This window comes from Corvus kubaryi, unplaced genomic scaffold (genome assembly GCF_017639235.1).
Source record: "Corvus kubaryi isolate FWS band 111438036 unplaced genomic scaffold, C.kubaryi_AGA036_p1.0 72, whole genome shotgun sequence".
Lineage (NCBI taxonomy): Eukaryota > Metazoa > Chordata > Aves > Passeriformes > Corvidae > Corvus > Corvus kubaryi.
This window is the reverse complement of record NW_024582060.1, coordinates 2,036,786-2,056,652: the sequence shown is the minus strand read 5'-3', so window position 1 is coordinate 2,056,652 and position 19,867 is coordinate 2,036,786. Positions and strand designations below refer to the sequence as shown.

The window sequence follows — 19,867 nt, the reverse complement described above, 5'->3', positions numbered from 1 at the left end:
TATTGATCAAGTCCAGCATAAGCCAGTTTGCATTTACAATTCCCTGAGCTTTGACTCAGTACAGCACATCTTCTAGAAAGCTTGGTTACTATTTACTGTTAGGATTGGTACACGTGCATTACAGGAGAATTTCAGGAGGGCTCTCTTCAGGTTTGAGCACATTTTGATGGCTATGCATGGATACTGGGTATCTTGCTTGTGAATAGACTTTGTTTTTCTTATCATACTGTCCTCTTTGAATTCAGGCCTTTTATATTTAGCAGAGTGTGTTATGGATCAAACGGGAAACTTGAGGAAATTCAAGATGTAATGGCTTCTTAGTACAGCTGAGTAATTCAAACTTCCCGAGGGCTTGGGAGTACCCTAGGATAGTAAGAGAGAAAGTTGAGGCATTGTATCAAAGTAACATTGACATTTGATGAGTGCTAGTCATGGTTTAACCCCAGCTGGCAACTAAGTACCACACAGCTGCTTGCTCGCTCACCCCCAGCAGCCCTGGTGGGGAGCAGAGTCAGAAAGAAAGTAAAACTTGTGGGTTGAGATAAGAACAATTTGATAATTGAAGCAAAATAAAATAATAATAACAACAACAATAATAATAATAATAGTAATTGTAATGAAAATGAGAGGAATAACCCCAAAAAATTGATGCACAATGCAATTTGTTCACCATCCACTGACTGATTCCCAACTAATCCCTGAGCAGCTATCAGTCCCTCCTGGCCAGCTCCCCCTAGTTTATGTTCTGGCCATGACATTCTATGTATGGAATATCCCTTTGGCCATTTGGGGTCAGCTGCCCTGGCCATGCTCCCTTCCAGCCTCTTGTGCACCTGCTCGCTGGCAGAGCATGAGATGCTGACAAGTCCTTGACTCAGAGTAAGCACTGCTTAGCAATAGCCAAAACATCAGTGTGTCACCAGTGTTGTATCACACTAAACCCGAAACACAGCATGGTACCAGCTACTAGGAAGAAAATTAACTCTATCCCAGCCCAAACTGGGATACTATTAAGTATTTAAATTCAAATAAATGAGTCAAACACGGTTAGAAGGGAAAAAGGGATTTTACCTTGGTATTTGTTTTAAGGATCCTTAGGTGCACACGGCCAGGTGGAATGCACCTCAGTGCACACCACAATGCCCACCCCAAAAGATCTGGTGTATCATTATAGGTGTTACTAATTAGCAGATCTCTCAAAGATTCCCCAATGAGAGGCTCAAGTGAGCCCCCCTCCCCAAGGAGCCTTCCCCTGGATGGTTCTATCTTAGTTTACAGAATGTGTTCTGGAGGGGACCTTGGGCTCTGGGGCACACTGATCCCTAGCTACGAAGCTTCTAAAATGTTTAATCTCTTAGCTTGACAAACAAGTCCAAGAATGTAGGCAAAAAGCACTGAGAATACAGGAGTTGTAAAAAGGTATAACAGGGGTATAAAAGAAAAGGCAAAAAATCATCATGGCATCAGAGGTGTTGCATTGCCCCTTTTGTCTTTGAGGACGTGCTTACCCAAATTCAGGGCATCCTACCAGGAAATGTGCAGTTCTGCAGTTTGTGATGTGAGGCTGTGCAAACAAGCACTGACAAGAATGCACCAGATCTGCTGGGCTCTTTCCAGGGGTTTCCTGGAGAAATTTTCTTAAGGGGAAGATAAATGTAAAAGGGCAGGTGAATCCAGACTTAAAACTTTGAACTTCTTACTAACCCTTAAAAAATCCACTCCATTTGACACCTTCCTGAAGCCAGTTTAGAGTTGCCGTGTACATGGTTTATGTATCTGTTACTGTGCAGCACAGAAATTGTTAACAGTGTCCAGATAGTAATTTTTGAGAGGATTAAGGAAAGGATTTCAGAAGCAATCAGTTGCACTTATTTCAATGGAATGTCTTAATTGGCTTGCTGTTTGAATGTGTGCAGCATCTAACAATGAGCCTCGATACCAAGATTTCCTTTCTATTGTGCTCACAGTGCTGGGCACTTCCTTACATCCAAGTGTTTTTTCTTGACTTAAAGTGAAGTTGAGAGTGAAGTGCTTGGTGTTGTGGATTCTGGAGCCTGTTTTTGGCACTGCCACCAGACTGTTGTGAGATTGCCTTGCTGGTATTTAATCTCTGTGTCTGGACCTGTGCAGTGACTCTACAGTACTTACCTACTCCCAAAATAGGTTTGTTTTAGTAGGCTAGTACTTGTAAAGCATTTTGAGGCCCTTGGATGAGAAGTGGAGTTGGAATACAATCAGGCAGTTAATGCAACTGAAGTGGGTGAGGGTGAAACTTCCAGGAAAATCCTGAAACTCAGTGTGACATGAACACAGATGAAAAATGAGAAGCCTAAAAATACTGCTGGATCTCACTTGCTGCCTTCTCTATACCTCAGTGATAATGTTTGCTGAATTGATAGCACACTTCAGAAACCTTACCCCAAAAGGTATTTCTTAGAAATTAATGACAAGGGAATATGGGGACTTCCAGCATTTTAAACTCAGAGCTCACTGCATCACTTTTAAACTCCCCTGGAAAAGTTCCCATCTCCCTTTTCAGTACTTGGTCATAGGCAGTCTGCTGCTGTTTTTATAGGGGTTGCTTTATCTGACACAGCTGTGTTCTCAAACAATTGTGTGGAGGTAGAAGTAATTGAAGTGTTTGGAAAAGACAAGTGAAAACAAACAGGTAGAGTGTTTCACATTACCACAAAACCACAAGCTCCGGGAAATCCATAATGAAGATTTTCCTGAGAGTGTATTAATTCCTTCCCCCTTTTGCATATGTTTCAAAGTAGACTCCTTTATTTGAATTTCCATAACTCCCCAGGGCCACAGCTAAGTCTGTCCAAAATACTGGACAAGCGATGGCATGTAACTTAGATATTAAGATTGGAAGCTAAGAAAAGCAAATCTAAAGAGGTACTGCATGATTATTGAAAAATAGCTTCTAGTAAAATAGACAGGTATTTTCCCTTTGGGAAGAGTTCATTGTTCTCAGATTCCCAGTTCTCTCCTGCATCTTCAGCATGGAAGTGTTGTGTCAGGGAGTAACCTTGGCAGGATTTCATTGAGCCCATGGGAGCAAGGTAATAGTGTAGGTGAATTGAGATAGGATCCTCTCTCAAGAGGAGCTGCTCGAGCCTTCCAGGAATTGCCAGAGTTGCTGGAATAGGACACGCTCATGCAGGCAAGGAGTGGTGGTTCTGTTAGGAACGTTATCTCTGATCCTACACTTATTTCAGGAGGCAAGCTCTGTCAAAGCTGGGATAAATAAAGGGCTCTGGCAGCTTTCATGCACCAGCTAAGCAGCCTGTCCTGTTAAGAAACACAGTTCCCTTCAGATGATCTATGTAATGTTCATGGCCCACTGACTCTTCCAAAGTAAAGTCAGATTTAAAATGTGTCCTATTTTGGATGTTGTTTGTGGGTTTTTAGCTGCTCAGTTGACTGTACAAGAAGCTACGCTTGGCTTTGAGGTAGTTCCTCTCTCTGGGTAGTAACACAGCTTTTTTTCCTGGTAAGTGCAGCCACATCAGCCCTTTTTCTCTCACTTGTGAATGGTTGCTGACTTTTGTCTCTGTGGGCCCAGATGCAGTGACCAAGTAGGAGCTCAGGTACTGGCTGAGTGCACTCTGTAGCTGTCTTCTGCCAGCAAGCTACAAAACAGTCAGGGGAATACAGTAGATTGACTGGAGAGAGGCAGCTTTCCCCTCCAGAGGAACTTCAAGTCTGCAAGAACTGCATTGGAATAGACTTTGCCCATGCATTTAGCACCACATATGTATGAGGGAGAAATGAGAGTAGGCAATCTCTCAGTCTTATTTATATTTTTATTGTACTATTTTTATGGGTTTTTTTCTTGTAGCATCAAATTAGTTGGTGTGAATTTTATAGCATAAAGTGGGGAAATTGTCCATCGTCTGAACACTTCAGTGATACCTGTGTCTCACACTTATTTCATCTCACATAAGTTTGTGCAGTGCTTTTCCTTCTGGCAGTCGATGGCTTCACGGTGCAGAGAGTTGGCTATCAGTAGCATTTCTCTTGTTTCATATTTGGTAACAAGCTGGACCGTGGCTTTGCGGACAGCCAGGTGGGCTAAATGCGTGGCATCTTTTAGAAACAGGCATCTTTTAGGGACAAAACTAGTGTGTGAAGTAGACTAAATGGTCCATGTAGTGCAAATTCCTAGAAATCCCATGCTTAGATTGGTAATCAGGGGAGTTTCTGTATTATATCCTCTGATGCAGAGCTGTTTTCTTGGCAGAGTGAAGTGGAGGGATGTGACCATTCTTGCATCTCAAGTGTACGGATATATAAATGAATTAGAGGAAATACTGGAAGTGCCCTTCCAACTCTGAGACTTTGAAGCACGGAGTGCTTGTCAAGCTCACAGGGCATCTTGGCTTGAGCACATCTTTTTGCATTAAAGTTCAGGCTGATTTTCCATCTTTTAAGATTTTTAGCACAGTTGCACTGAGTCACTCCCACTTAGAGCTTGTGCTGTAATAGAATTTGTTTGATTCTCTGTGTACCAGTCACGCTGGGTCTTTGTGATGAGAAGGGCAGTGATGATTTGTGTTTTGAAAAACTTACCTGAAGGATCATGTGTGTTCATGAAATGCAGATAAACAGATGTCAGCTTGATTTTCAGTCCTTTTCTACCTTACAGTGGTTGCTGCCAGACTTTCTCCCCACACTAGATATTGGAGTACTGAAACAACCTTTTTTTTAAGAACTCTATTCCATTTAATTTAATTATATGGCGATTATTTTTTGCTTGGTTGGTTGGTTTGGGTTTTTTTTTGCTTTGAAAAGGCTGATAAAAAGCCCCTAAAATAGTTAGAAAACAAAAGGAGTGAAATAATGTCAGATGGATAAAAGTTCTTGCTCTTTGGTTTTCAGAGTTCTTTTTCTTCTTGCGAACTTTGTAGCTATGTCAGGGTTTGCATCAGAAGAGAATAAGTTAAAAACAGCTTGTGGAAAGATGTTCCTGTTAAAGCAGCTGAGCTTGCTGACAGCTCTGTGTGTATAAAGAGTTCTGACTAGTACAAACCCTTTTTTAATTTTATCATTATTTCAGTATATTCCTTGTTTGTTTTCCCTGACCTTGGTGTTACTGTGTTACACAGAGTCCAATGTTTCTTCACTGTCAGCCAAAGTGGCAGAGCAAAATTCGAGGTCAGTTCCCCTGTTACTGTGAACTCAGGGCTGGGGAATGTAACACGGATTGCAAAAATAGATTTGGCCGAGTTGGTATCACCGTCAAGAGAGAGAATGAAATGAAATGTGAATCCCAGTGAAAAAGGCAGTCCAGTTCCTCTAAACTTTGCAAATCAAAGCACAACAGGAGACTTAGCAGCAGGAAATGGTGGAGACCACAGTATCCCTGGAAACGCAAGGCGGTGTTCCCACCTGCCACCTGACCAAGCTTATTTGTTTATACCATGAAGAAGCTCTGTAGTTCCAGCAAAAAGCATGACAGCCACTTGCCCACATCACAGAAGGATTAAATCGTACTAACAAAGAGAGAAAAACACTTCTGGCAGTCGTCTTTGAGATTTCATCTTTCAGGAGGGGGGCTGGAAATAGATGCCACTAATTATGTAAAGACCTGTGTAATTTTGTGTGAAATACAAAGGTGGTACTGAGTGAGTGGCTGTCCTGAAAAAAAACCTGTTAGGAATAAAGTGAGAAACTACAAAGGCTGAAGAAAGGAAACAAAAACTGTCTTGGAGGTTAAAATGTGTGAGGATAAAGTAAATGTTGCCAAAGCTCATGCTGGCTTAGACTTCACAAAGGAAAGCAAAGCAAAGAGCTCTATTTCTTAAGCATATAAGTAAAAGCAAGGTAAGGGAAAGTAGAAGTGAGTTCATAGTGAAGATGGAGCTGACATAAAATGCAATTTTATGTGTAGTCAATCAGACAGACATGGGAGCAAAAGAGTGTGCAGCAAGATTGGGAAATGAGGACTAATACAGTGAAGCAAATAGTCTTTGTCTCAGAAGAGTGGAAGAGGTGTAAAATGAAATTGTGAGCTTTGTGGTAACCATCTGTGATGAAATCAAGCTATCCTGATGTACTTTGACTGTCTAATTCGGGCAGTACTATGTGACCACTGGGTAACAGAAGTATGTCCTGCAGATAAAAAAACTAAAAAGAAAACAAAACTAACAAAAAACTTTAAAAGCTGATCTGAACAAGTACATATCAGTTAAACAGTAGGTATAACACTTTTTAAGGAATAACTAAAACCTGCTAGTTCTGCAAGGGAAGTCCTTTGACCTCATGCAGGTAAGTGCTATAAAATGTGACATGGCTTCACCAGAGACTGTGCTGGACTGGTTTGACAGCTTTTGTCAAACTGATACCTCCATGAGGGAAATTGTAGTGCATTTAAACTGTCTGGACTTGAGTAAAGCACAGGAATGCTGACACATGGAAATAATTATTGGAACTGGATAAAATGGGGGAGTAGTACATGAAGTGTGAGTAACTAAGAAGTTGGCCTGAATTAGAGATGAGAGGTTTTATTAAAGAAGGAAATAATGGGGTTGGATGTCACCTACAGACTGTGCAGTGTCCCAAAAAGTGATCTAGGGACTGATCTTTGTAATACTGTCACTAAGGTTACCAGCCCAAAAAAAAAAAAAAGGAAAATATTTGCTAATGCAATTCAGTGCTGAGGCAACATTTCAAACCCTCATCAATGCAGAGGAGGACAGGCACATCGTTCACTAAGAACTGCAAAATGTTGCCAGCTGTAAGATTAAACTTAGCAATGTAATAATGGAAAGTACCAGCTCATGCACTGAGAAGATGTTGAGAATTTTGGCTACCAACAGAGTGCTTATCAGTTGAAACAAAGAAGGAGAAAGATCTAAACATCGTAAGCCACCAGTATTATGTGGCATATAAATAGGCAGGTGTGTTCTCAGCATGAATCAGATGAGAGATTTGTGGCAGGGTTGTTTGTTACACTGATAAGGCCTCATCTGGAAAGCCACGTTCAGCTTTAATCACTCAGGTTCTGGAAAGATTAATCCAAACTGGGACAGGTGCAGAGACCTAGGGGATGATCAGTGCACTGAAGAGCTTATCTTGTGAGAAGAAGGTTGGCTTGTTCAGCAAAGCAAAACAAAAGCATGGAAATAATGGGCTCTGTGAATAGTAAGCTGGGTAAGGGGTCAGCAGAGGCATGCTATTCAAGCTAAAATATTACAATTTAAAAAATAAATGAATGAAAGCAGGATAGAATAGAATTCATTGAGTGCTACTGTGAGTGAAGTTTCTCAGTACTTTTCTCCAACTGTCTTGTTCACATATCCTTGCAATTTTTTGGGATTTCTGGGATTTTTGCTTGCCTGTCTCTCTGAGCTTTTTCCCTGTGATTAATTTCATTACAAATTCTGATTAAAAAGTAAATCAATTCAAGTCTATAAAAAGTTTTAAAACTTGCTCCAAATGGGCCTTTTCAATTCCTTCGCTCATCTTTAATTAGTAACAGTATTGTCTTGCTCCTTCACTCTGTAGATTTCCCTTGGCTGGTAACAGTTTTAACATGCAGCAGGATTGCCCCACAGCATTCCTGCTGTGTCTCAGATAATACATCCAGCCTGTGCCCAGGCCTTCCTCACTACTTACCACATAGACTTCATTGTATCTCTAACTTTTGCAGCTAAAATGACCCTATTTCCTCTCTCAACTAGGACATTTAACATTCTTTTTAGCATTTATTAGCCAAAACCACTAAGATTCCCTTTTGCAGTCTGGCTTCCCAGTAGTGGCGAACAGGATAATGACATAAGGTATTCTCTCTTTATTTACCTCCCTCTGCCTCATGCCCCTTTTCTCCCAATCACTCAGTTTTCTCAGAAGTGTGCAGTTCTGCCTGTTGCATTTACTGTTTATTCCCTGGCTCGCTCTTAGGTTCGAACGTGAACGGGCTGGAGGAGCCCAGCCTGGCCAAGCGGCTGCGCGGCACTCCCGAGCGCATCGAGCTGGAGAACTACCGGCTCTCCCTGCAGCGGGAGGAGGAGCTGGAAGAGGTTCCCGAGGAGACGCTGGCAGAGCACAACCTGAGCAGCGTGCTGGACAAAGGGACAGAAGAGGATGTGCCCAGCAGGTGAGCACACATCGCCCAGCAGCTTTTTCTACACTCATCCCAGCAGACTTTGCCTGCCTTTCTCTTTTCTTTAACTATTTACTGTGTTGCCCTTTCTAAAGCTTTTGAAAAACACAGATATTTCATCTTGTAGTTTCTGTTCTAAATAGCTTCTTACTGTTAGAAGACACCTATAGCACCATAATACCATGAGATTAAGTTCTAAATTGGAAGGGATTTTTTAATTTACTTTTTCAATTGTATCAAAGGTAAGTGAGTCTCTTGAGCAAACAGAACGTGCGTTCGCATGTGTAGCGGGTTGGGTTTGTAACCAGGCAGAAACACCAATTTAGTTGTAGTAGTTTGGTCCAAAATACTCATTACTGTTTACTTTCTGTGAGATAAGAATTAGGAGAAACGCAAAGCAGGCACCAAACTTGAAAGAATATAAAGAAGTTTATTAACAGACCTAAAAGAGGGGAAAAAAAAATACCACACCTTCAGAACACTTCTCCTCCCCCCACCTTTCTCCCTTCTCCCACTGACAATGTAAAAAGACAACCCTTGAGATGTTCAGTCTGTTTACCACTTCCATAATAACCTTGTTCAGTCCATTTAGGAAGAGGAGTCTCTCTTGCTCATGCTGTGAAAACATTATCACAACGAGACAGCTGCCTGGGTTGGTTCTCTGCTCGCATGTGAGTCCCTTCCCCCGACTTGCAGCTTTTCCCACAACTGCTTTCGAGGGTCCACTCTTGAAGTTTTTAGGGTACAATATTAAGGTTGAGCCGTTCAGAAACAAGAGTTTTCTTCACCCATCTCTGGGAGCATTTCATCTCTAAGAACAGAGGCCCTTCTCCTTCCCTGGGAGTAAAGGGTCCTCCTCATCTTCATCTCTAGGACTATCTCTGGGAGCATCTCTAGGACCTGAGGTCTTCTCCTTTTCCATTTGGAGCAAAAGTCCTCATCGCTTCCATCTCTCCCTGTTCAAACTTCTCATGAAATTACAGCTGTGTCAGCATCTGCCTATCTCAGCTCAGGTGCTTTTGCTCACAAGTACAAGTTGAATGCTCCACCCCCCATGCCTTCATGAAATTGCAATGGGTACTCTGATATATCATAGCTTTACAGCAGAATTTCAGCTTTAAGCATCTCCTCTTTCTCTTCCCTCAGGTTTTCAGCTCTTCACAGCACTAAAAGGATTAATCTCACCCAGGCCTTGCAGCTGGAATTTCACTTATTGATGTTGCTCACATGATCTTTGCCAGACAGCTGGGCAGCTTCAGCTGAATCTTGGCCACACTGGAGAGGGGAAGCCCCGCATCTGCCCACAGCAGGGCTGTGGGGGGTGTTCTGTGGGTGGAACAGGGCCCATCGGCTCCAGGATGGCCATGGCCCGGCCTGGCCTGGCCCGAGCAGGGCCTGACCGGGCCCACTGACCCCCACACGGGCCCCGCAGCCACCTGTCCCAGCACCAGCAACGAGAGAGAGAAGCTGGGGGGGCTTTGTCTATTATTAAGTGTGGATCACAGAGGCAGTCACAACTTTAAGTGGCTTAGAGAATTGTCCATATTCAAACTGGCCAGCTGATAGGTTCTGTCAGGTCCCAGAGGAAGCTGTAAGCACCCCTTAGCCAGGACATCCCTTCCGGGACTATGCTTGCTAACCCATGACAACATGGAAGGGGGTTCCAAAGTTATGTTCTTTTCTGTATGCTTTGCATTGCAATTCAAAACCATGTTTGGTTTCCAGATTCAGGCTTGGCACACATGTAATCCTGACTGAATGCTGGTGCAATGCCTGAGAGGTATTAGTGGGAAACAATAGCTATGGCTGTTGAAAAATATGTTGTACCTTCATGATAATAAAATGAAGGTATATAAATGTGTTGTACCTTCATGAATTTCTCTTTATCTGCAAAAAATCTGTGCAAGCACACCAGGATCCACATCCATGCAGGTAGAGATACTGGAAACAATTGTTGCAAGAATCGTTGAGAGGAAATCCTTGAGGAAGAATGCTCATGAACTTTACAGTCACACACTTTTGCAGAGTCTTGATCTCTTAGTACAATTTCTCATCTACTTGTCTTTGTAGCAATAGCAGCCCTTACCTTTTCAGCTCTGAGTCTGTCCAGTAGCCTTGAAATAAACTCAGAAAATGCTGGTATTTGTTTCCTGAAACTTAGATCCTGCAATCATGTTCTGTGTATGCATTACCTGCAGATACAGATCTGTGTGAGAAGTTGAATGATCTTGGCCTATTTGTGGGAGGTGCAAACTATATTTTCTTAACTCAGTCTTCCCTTAGTTACCTGCGCAGGTTTAGGAATTATATCAACTATGGCAGTATAAGCATTGATGATATCAGGGGGTTCTAGTCCTTACATGTTTCTAGCTCTAAAACAAAAGTATGGACCTATTGACTGTTGTTATTCTTTGTCTTGATTTCAGTAAATCAGGACACAATAGACCTGCTCAATAAATGGCAGTAGACTTACTAGGCCAAGAGTTAGTTTAAGAAAAAGTGGAGTTTTGGCATGAAGCTGATGGTCATCTCCAGGAGGTGTTTTGTGAGATTCTGGAGGTGGAGGGCAGTACACTATTAGGTTACCAAATTTGATTTTGTCTTCTAGGGTGTTACATTTATTTCCCTTTGTCCTACATCCACACCCGTAACTTGTTATCAATATGAGTATTTTGGTCTATAGTAGACTGTGCTGCATAATTTCACATGTGAGAAGCAGTGTGGGCAACTCACATTCTGTCATAGGGAGAAAAGAGAAAATACATCAAATTCCCTGTCAGTTTGACCTGGAAGTTTATGTTCCAAATCCAAATACTGCAAGCAGCTTACTTAGAGAATGGACAAGGCTATGTGGGCCCAATATCAGAGAGAGCAGAGGGAGAATTTTCTAGGTGAGGTAGCTATTGGATATTCTCTGTCCAGCTATATCCACTCCATGGAATGTCACAGAAAGACTGCAAAAAAAGAAGTCTGACTACTTTTTCAGCAACAAAAAAAAGTTTTGACTCCTGCAACAAGCCAACCAAGGCCCTGATTTAATCATCTTCACTGTCTTGGTGCAGCGCTGCAGGGTTAGGAGCAGGCGGAGGGGATGGGGAACTCTTTGTTCCCTCCGTGTCTTACAAAGGATGGGTTGGGCTTTCAGGGTTCACTGAGATGGCTGATGGAAATCAGGCAGAGACCTCACATTTTGGTGCACAGCTTCCCATCACACACACACTGAAGAGAAAGGTTATGGGAAACCGTATTCAAAGTAGATTTTTTCAAAAGAGAGTTAATCTTATTTAAGCTTCAGTAAGAAAAAAGATCGATTAGGCAACTAAACCCAGACTACACAGTAGTATGAGGTGTGGGAAACCTTTTATATGCCATATTCATTGCCTTTAAGTTGCAGTAAGCCCCAGATTGCCATGTCCAGTTTTGGTGTCATGCCCTGTGGCCCTTCATAGGAGTGTCATAGGACAGCTTGTGCTGTGTAGGTCTGTACGGCAAGGGAGGAGAAGAGATTCATTGCCACAGCTTAGGTTTCAGTTCCTCTCCTCAGCACTAAATCTGAAGAGATACTCAACTGCTTATGCAAATTCTATAGAGCAACCTACCTTGGTCTTTGATTTCTGCTTTATAGAATTAATTCCTGTGGCACAGAGTTTCCATGTTGAAAGGAATGCTCACTATACCAGGCCATCTCTCACTGCTGTCTTTCAGCTTCTCATTTCTCGGTGTTCAAAGGTCAAACAAAAGCCAAGTGATAAATAAAAGCCAAAGAAGGTAAAGTGAGCTATGTGGTGAGGAATTTGTGTCGTCACTCCTCCATGAGATAAGCCAGCTGGTCGAACAGCTCATCCTGTTCAGCACCCATGGCAACAATTTAAACTTTATTGACAGCACACCAAGCCCCCAGCATGCAGCACCTGTCAGGTTTATTTCCATACCAAGGGGTGGGAAAGCAAATCAGGGAGAAAGGGAGCATCACTTTTTATCTTTGTGACAATATCTGCATAGAGCCTTTGGAGTATGCTTTGGTTTCCATGCACCAAGTCCATGGCTTGCAGCAGCGTTTGTGTTCCGTATTCCACATGGGAAAATCAAGCAGCATGTTAAAAATAACTGTTGAGTCTATGCTGTGAAAAAGTGGGTTGTAATTTGAGCAAAATAATGTTGTTTGTATGCAGAACAGTGAGGAGAATTGAAGATCCTATGTTCAGAAGTGTGTGACAATCAGAGCATGAACAAAGTGTTTTCCTTATTAGGCTCGCTATCAAAAACAGGCTCTCAGACAAGCAAATGAATAAAATTATGTAAATATCATACTGCATCTGTACAAGTTATATTTTATAGATCTACATGAAGTGTAAGCTTCATTACTTTCCACTTGCTGGTTTTCCCTTTCATTGTCTTTATGGAATGGGTTCTGCCAAAGGCTGTTAGCCAGTGATAGTGAGCATAAGGAGGTAGCAGAAATACTGTTCTCAGGTTATTCACCCAAACTTTAATTATTCTCAAACAGTTTTCTCCTTCAGTCAGATGAATTGGGCCTTTTAAGATTTCTAGGGGAAGCATCCAACAGTTGCTCTACTAAATGCAGTTCTGTTATGACAATGATCTATCAAGGTAAAACAAAGCTAGAGCACCTTTTCACCCTGCAGAGAGGATCTGTGAGTGTGTTGTAGTTTTCATTCATTTTCCAGTGACAAATGCAACCATCTTTCTCCCCAGTCCCTGTAGGTATTCTGGCATGTCAGAGTGAGCTGGATTACATGTCATTGGATAAGTGGTTACACTTCTTGCCCCTGCTGCGTATGCTGAGGAACTGTTAGAATTAAACAGAGATGACTTCTAAAAGGCACTAATGATTTGTTGCTTTGCATGGTTTAGACTTTGCTGTGGGAATAATAAGCTCATTATTGTAATTACCTTTGCACTGCTTCTTACAGTTTCCTGCCACCATGTACACTGTGTACTTAACTGGATACATATTTCTGTCTGTGATGCAGAAAAGTGAGGAATTTTGTAATTTTTTTTTCTCCATCTCTGCTTAGTTAACATGCTGTATCCTTTGCCTGATGTGTTTTGTATTCTTTCTACTCCCAAAGCCTTCTCTGGTTCACAGGAGCAAGTGCCAAAATCATCTTAGCAGTAGCTGCCATATCAAAAGATGTGGCCTTCTGCACTCTGACACTGTGAAGAACTCTTGCACCAGTTTATCCAGAGCAGTGTGATATGAAGAAAATAGTTTCTTTCTGTTGTATTCAATTGTCTAGAACTGTAACAATAAATGCTGCAGAAATGTTTGGACTTGGCTTCACAGGCACTTTTCTGCTGCCTCACCTTCTTTAAAAGAAACAGGACAAGGACCATACTGCAGCCCACAGGTGATGCTGTCACTAAAAGGCCTATGAAATATTGAAAGCTGAAAATTAGTTATGTTTCAGGCTTATGTGTGTTGAAATGACTTGATAGTGATCTAAGACTGATCAAGAAAACATTGACTTCATAATCTTTAATACTATTATTTATTGTTAGCAATAAAATGTTTATTTTTTTTCTAAAACCTTACAGTAGTTCAGAATCTGAGATGGAGGAGGAAGATGAGGAGGAAGATGATGAACTACTGCTGCCTCAGCAACCCCCTTCAGACTTGGGTGGTGTGCCATGGAAAGAGGCCGTGCGTATCCATGCCCTCCTGAAGGGAAAGAGTGAAGAAGAGATTGAGGCTGAGCAAAATCATGAGATCGAGTACAAATATGATGATGATGATGAGGAATACGAAGAGGAAGAAGATGAGGAGTCAAGTGAAGGTTAGCTTGGCTTGTCCTTTCTGTCTGCTAGCCAGCAGGGAAAAATGAGTATTTTCCATGCAGATTGAGAAAGATTTGCCTTGGAAAACTTTACTTCTTTTACTTCTTTGTTGCTCTGATTTTTGAGGGGGTTATTTTCAAGGAAAGCTTGAAGTGGATCATTCTGGATACTGAAGGACTTTGCCACAGGACAGTTTAGAGTACTAGTACCAACACAATATGCTTCCCATACAGCTTGCCAGCATGTCAATGCACAGCTTGGTGCTGCTGTATTGGTTTATGGTTGGTTTTTATTATTATTTGGAATTAGATTTGAATGTGCCCTTTGTTCTTTGGCAGCAGGAACTGGAAGCATTGTATTTGCAGTGTTTTCAGTTTGAGAGTGCCTCACTAAGGGGCCTGTCACTGTCAGCAGGATGTTCCACAAGAAGGTGCTTGTAGCTCTCTTTGGTTAAAAGATGGCCTTGAGAAATAAGGGAGTTCAGGTAGTTCCCATTTTAGCTTTGAAAGATTTCTGTGGAAAATCTTAGGGAAAGACTCCTTCCCCTGTGTTTGTCTCAGTCATCAAAACGCAAAGTTTGTGCTCAGAATAGACATGTTTCCAGTGTTTCACCACCATGCCAAATTTTTCACTGCTCTTGTCTTTGTCTTTATACTCACATTTCCTTTTTGTGGAGACTTGTAGGCTCCAAAGAGCTTTTTCGTAAAGGTCTTTGGCTGCCTACTGCAAGCAGAGGTCCAGTTTTGTGAGTCTTTGTGGCAGTGTCATTGATGAGCTCAGCAGGCTCCTTGGCTACTTTCTCAATGTAGGAGCTGAATGTTCATGAGTGAAGTCTGTGGAAATCAAGACTTCTTTATAAGTATGCTAACATGCATGTCGTGTGTTCAGTCTGCTGAGCTGTGGTGCTCTTGGACGGATGTTGTTTCATTCCAGCAGTTTTCCTGTCAGGCACTTTGGATACAGCGGGAGTACGGGGAGTTGCTGCATTTCCAGACAGTCTCTCTTTCTGATCCTGTCCTCTCTGTTTCTCTCTTTCCCTCTCTCCATGGCTTGTGTGTGTACACGCGTGTCTGGTGTTAAATGTGGATGTGTGCTTCCCTCTGCTGTAGAGGGGGAGTATAACCCTTGGGAGAGAGAGCTGCAGCAAGGCCTCTGGCTTCAACATCTCTCAGATGAAGAGGACTCGGGTACACAGAAAGGTACCCGTACACCATCTCCACTTCCACTTCCCCAAAGGAGCAGGGAATGTATTAAAGAGCAGGTCCCACATGAAGAGTTTCTGTGTTTTATTTAATTGCGTTACCAGCTCCCTCAAAACCGATTCAGTAGCTGTTGTTCATCTCGTGGTTCAAGTGCCATAAATCAGATCTGTCATTGCCACTGTTTTAGGCAGGTGATAAAGCTGCTGAGTACCTCAGGATGTCTAGAAAACCTGGACAATTTGCTACTGTAATTTGCATGAGCAGTGACCCCCAGGTAATAAGGAGTTCCAGATTTGTTCTATACATGCAGACTGCTTGCACCTGTGCATTATCTCAGACACATGGGACACATCAGAAGTACTGCCTTTAGACTGCTTGTGCCAGTAAATTTGCTTTTTTTGTTGTCCTCTGTGTGTGTCTGTCTGTGGGGAGAGTCTGGAAGGCAACTAATCAAGCTACAGCAATCCCTCAAGATTCTTCAAACAGTTACATAATGGTCATAAAATTAATCAGACATTCAAATCTAACTGGTTGTGTCATTTTCCATGATGCATTTTCTTGCAGTTTATTTTTAATAGTTGGGTTTTTTTGTAACACTTGGTCCTAATAGCTTGTTAATCTCTGATTCCCTCCCTGTGGTTCATTAGAGCCAGAATACATAAGAGGAAAATCCAAGTGCCTTTCTGCATGTAAGGGGGCATATGCAGTTGTCAGACTGCATATTTTGCAGTTTATGATTGTAATAACAGTAGCTTAGCTTCCAACTAACTTTTTTTTTTTCCCCCAAGAGAAAAAAAAAGTGGAAGTGTTATAATTTTTTTGCCATTTAACTCTTCTGTGATAAGAATGAGAAGTATTAGTAAGGTGGCTGAAGGGCATCCCTGGAGAAGTTCCCCCTGTTGCAGCTGCTAGAGTGCTTCAGACCTGACTCTTAAGGAGCTGGTTTGCAGGTGGCTCCTTATTCCAATGAAGTGAAAACACTGAGCCAGCCCACAGCTTATAAAGTGCTGGTGGGTGCTACAATGGCAATGGAGGAAAGCTACCATTCCAAATCTAAGTGCAATTAATGTTCAGCTTCCTGCAAAGCTTAGCAGACAGTCCTGAGGAAAGGCTGTGCCAGGTGTTGTTTGACGTTCTCAAGCACTTAGACATTAAAGAAGTGTTAGGTTTGCCTCTAAGCCAAGCAGCAGCCCTTCATGTCTGGCTGTGCTGCTCATTATTTATTGGAGAAGGTGAGAGGGACGGGACAGGCTCAGGCCTCTGTGCAGAGGCTTGTGGAGAAACTAAAGGTGTGTATGTTACAGTGGTCTAAATCCCAGAGCAATCCGTTTTAAAACACGTAGATCACGTGGGACCTGCTCTTTCCGAGCCTTGCTGAGTGACTCTGTACTTCTCAGCCATTGCTGGCAAACCTAAACCCTTTAACACAAAACTTTGTGTGGCGATGCAAACGCTAACTCTACTCATCCTGGGGCCTGCATGCGAGTGCTTTGGTACGGAGCGGGAACAGCCCGGGTTCCTGTCCCTGCAGGATGTCCAGTGCCGCTGGTAGCCCACGTGGTTGTGCCAATTGATACAAAAACTCTCTATGAAGCAAAAGAGACATAAAGCTGCAGAATACTTGGCTACGTTGTGAATCCTGCTCTGCATTTGAGTTTGTGCCTCTGAGCCCTTTTCCCTTTAATAACCGTCTGCTGATTCTGTCCTTCCTGCAGTTCCTTCTGCCTGTTTCTTCTGCGGTTTTAATGCCAAATCTCACACGTAGTCATTCCTGAAACGGAAATCCCAAACACTTTGTCATGTCTGGGGAAAACATGGCTGGGAGAGAGGAACTTGTTAAAATGAGACAGCAGGAAATAATGAGCGCAAGCTCTAAATGCTGCTAATGTGTCTTGTTTCCTTCAAACACTCGAGCACCGTATGAAAATCTAACTGCTTTTGAGGTTCTAAAGAGCTGCAGCAGTGCTTTGCCCTACTCAGTGGTAATACAGTTGTGAAAATTGACTTCCTACTTTATAAAGTAAGTGGGCATTTTCCTTCCAGGTTAAGACATTTTCTTTGGAAGACCCTCCTGCAGACAGTGAACAGGTGAACACCTGTCCATTTTATTATGGATAAATGAATTATGAGTTACAGTCCCAGAGCAGACAGCAATAGAGACAGGGTCTATAAATTTAATACCTCAGAGTAAGTGCTCCCAAGGCAGCTGTTCTGCAGAAGTTAAACAAGCTCATCAATGGCTTTAGGTGCCCATTGTTCTCTTTGACATTCCCTAAGTAGCTAAGCTTTGTGTAGGCAGGGATTTGAGGAGTAATGCAATTTCTCTTAAACAGAGTAATTTGTGCGACAGGAATTCCCTGCTGGGGAGCTGTTAAGTCACAACCAAAATGCTGTTACCCTTCAGAAAAATATTCTCCCTTTGAGCAAGTCAGTACAAAAGAGCCAGGAGTAAACAAAGAGGTGTTTTAGGTGCTAAAATTAGCATGTGCCCATGTGTTCATATGCACATACATATATGAAACTCTCCGATCCATCATGTTACTTAATTCACAAAGAAGTGTGTACCCAGCCTAGAAAGAAGTACCTAACCCAGTAGTGGGGAATGAAAAACCTTTTGTCTTGGTGCATCAATCAGATGGAGATTGTCCCTCCCCTTCAGCAGCAATACATCTTTGGCAGTAATCATAACGAATGGGCTGAAGGAGCTGGAAATTTCTGCTAAATTGGTATTTACATACCATGTACTGTCGGACACCCAGAGAACGTCTTTCATTTCAGGGAAGCTTCTTGCAGCAGACATGATCTCTAAAGATGGTTTTAGTAGCATCCCTCTGCCTTTGGAATGGCGTTATTCAGCTTTGATGGGAAGCCTGAGGAGTGCTGTATTGGTGTATGCGTGCACACACAATGCTGAGCTTTTTCTGTCTGTCTTGCAAACTGACCTTAGCCAATAATATTTTCTTTTCTTATTTCCTTTCCTATGATGTGCTACCTTTCCTTTCCACTGTTCTCCCATCTTTTCCTCCCTGCCCTTCATACACCCCGCCTGCAACCTGTTATGCCATTGCCCTCCTCCTGCTAGCTGGAAACCTTAGGCTGCAGCAGATTGTAAATCCGGTTGATCCTCTGGAGATCCTGGCAGATGTGCACTGGACACACATCCGTGAAAAAGAGGAGGAGGAAAAAATGGTCTCAGCCTCAAAGTCCTCCACCTCCAGAGGTAATCTCCCCCAAGTCCCACACCATCAGTTCTTGGATCACAGTTGCAGCTGTTTAACTCTGTTGCTTCTGCGCCCTTCAAGAGCAGTGACTTCAGCAGGGGCAGCAGTGATTGAAAGGAACTACTTTCAAATTGCACTGAAATTACACTTGGTTAAACATTTTGCTTTTCAGGTCAGTGTGTGTTTAAAATTGCTACTTTCTCAGCTCCGTGACTCTGTGACTTCTGACCTATTTGTCTGCCTGCTTTGAGTCCGTAGCATTTGTCCTCACCACACACAATTTGGTAGTGCTGGCAATCAGCCCTCTGTAACTGACTAGGGATGCCAGTGGTAGGAGTCTCGTGCTTTTTGTGTCAGTGAGGACTCTACACTTTTTAGGGAAAACTGAGGGGCTGCGTTGTGTAGCTACTAGAACAAAGATTGAACAGGGTCAGCTTCTGTATGGAGCATATTTCTCTGCGGCTTCTTTTTCAAGTATGTAACTGCCTCTGGTATTAGCAGGGAATGGTGGGAGTCAAAGGGCTTGCAAATCTGATCAGTGGGGGGTTTGACTCGCTGTGTGTAAGATTTGACAGTGTATCTACCTTGAATATGAGATGCAAGCTGTCAGTTACTCAAAGGAAAACTCTGGAGGGGGAAAATGCCTATAGTCTAGATCTCATGTGAGCAGCTTCCAGCAGTCCCTGCTGACCTTGTTCTAGGCTGTGTTACAGCGTGTTTTAAGGTAAGTATGTCATAAGTGCTTTACCTGTGGGTTTAAATAAAACTCCACCATGCAGTCGATGAGCAGTGGTCTTCTCTCAGTCTGCAGCTACGGTGACAGAATTGTAGAGGGAGTATATATGCTGTGAGAAGGGGTGTCTTTCACAGCAAATGTGAAATTAGGTTAAAAAGTCTGCAGCTCTACCTCATGATACTTGATTCTCTTCTATTCCAGATAATCATCTTTTCCTTATAGTTTTAGATGTTTGGTGTAGTTTGTTTTTTTAATCCTGGTCTAGCTTGATACACAATTGCAGATCAGTTTGGCTGTACTTTTATTTGCAGTTTGTAGAATGCACTGGGACTTTCTGGTGTGAAATCAGCTCCCTACAAATTAGAGATGGGTATTTTGTTCCCACTGCAGCCACAGAAATAGGCTGTGTCCAACTATGTGAAACTTACAGTATTTCTAGAGTGCTTGATTATTGTTTAAAAAACACGGAGTAAAAAATGTTAACATGGTTTCTTAACTTTACAACAATTAAGGTTACTTGTGCTTCTGCTTGGGGGTCTGTGTCACTCTGGTTTCCAATTTTTTATTTTAATTTGTATTTTATAATCCTTACTTTTCTGTGGCATACTGTTACAGTTGCCAGCAACAGGTGATCTTTCCAAAATTGATTTTGTGGCCTTTCCAAATTCCTTCGGGAAGGGAGTCAGTATTTCCTTTCTGTCCCCTGAAACTGGGCCAAGCTAGGACTATCCTGATTTATGATTAACTTCTTCTATTGCTGTAGGTGTGTGCAGGTGTGATCAGCAGTTTGGGTATT

At 42.4% G+C, this 19,867-nt stretch overlaps 1 protein-coding gene across 5 annotated transcripts in view; it reads left to right on the top strand.

The window, feature by feature from the left end:
* Positions 1-19,867, top strand: part of MICAL3 (microtubule associated monooxygenase, calponin and LIM domain containing 3) — a 163,432-nt gene that overhangs the window by 105,701 nt on the left and 37,864 nt on the right. For 3 of the 5 annotated variants that reach the window (XM_042050251.1, XM_042050252.1, XM_042050253.1), the window contains 4 exons: positions 7,912-8,107; positions 13,673-13,911; positions 15,022-15,111; positions 18,197-18,334. In XM_042050251.1, the coding sequence (XP_041906185.1) occupies positions 7,912-8,107; positions 13,673-13,911; positions 15,022-15,111; positions 18,197-18,334 (663 nt within the window). The remainder of the gene's footprint in view (positions 1-7,911; positions 8,108-13,672; positions 13,912-15,021; positions 15,112-18,196; positions 18,335-19,867) is intronic. The other 2 variants (XM_042050254.1, XM_042050255.1) reach the window with 1 other exon arrangement.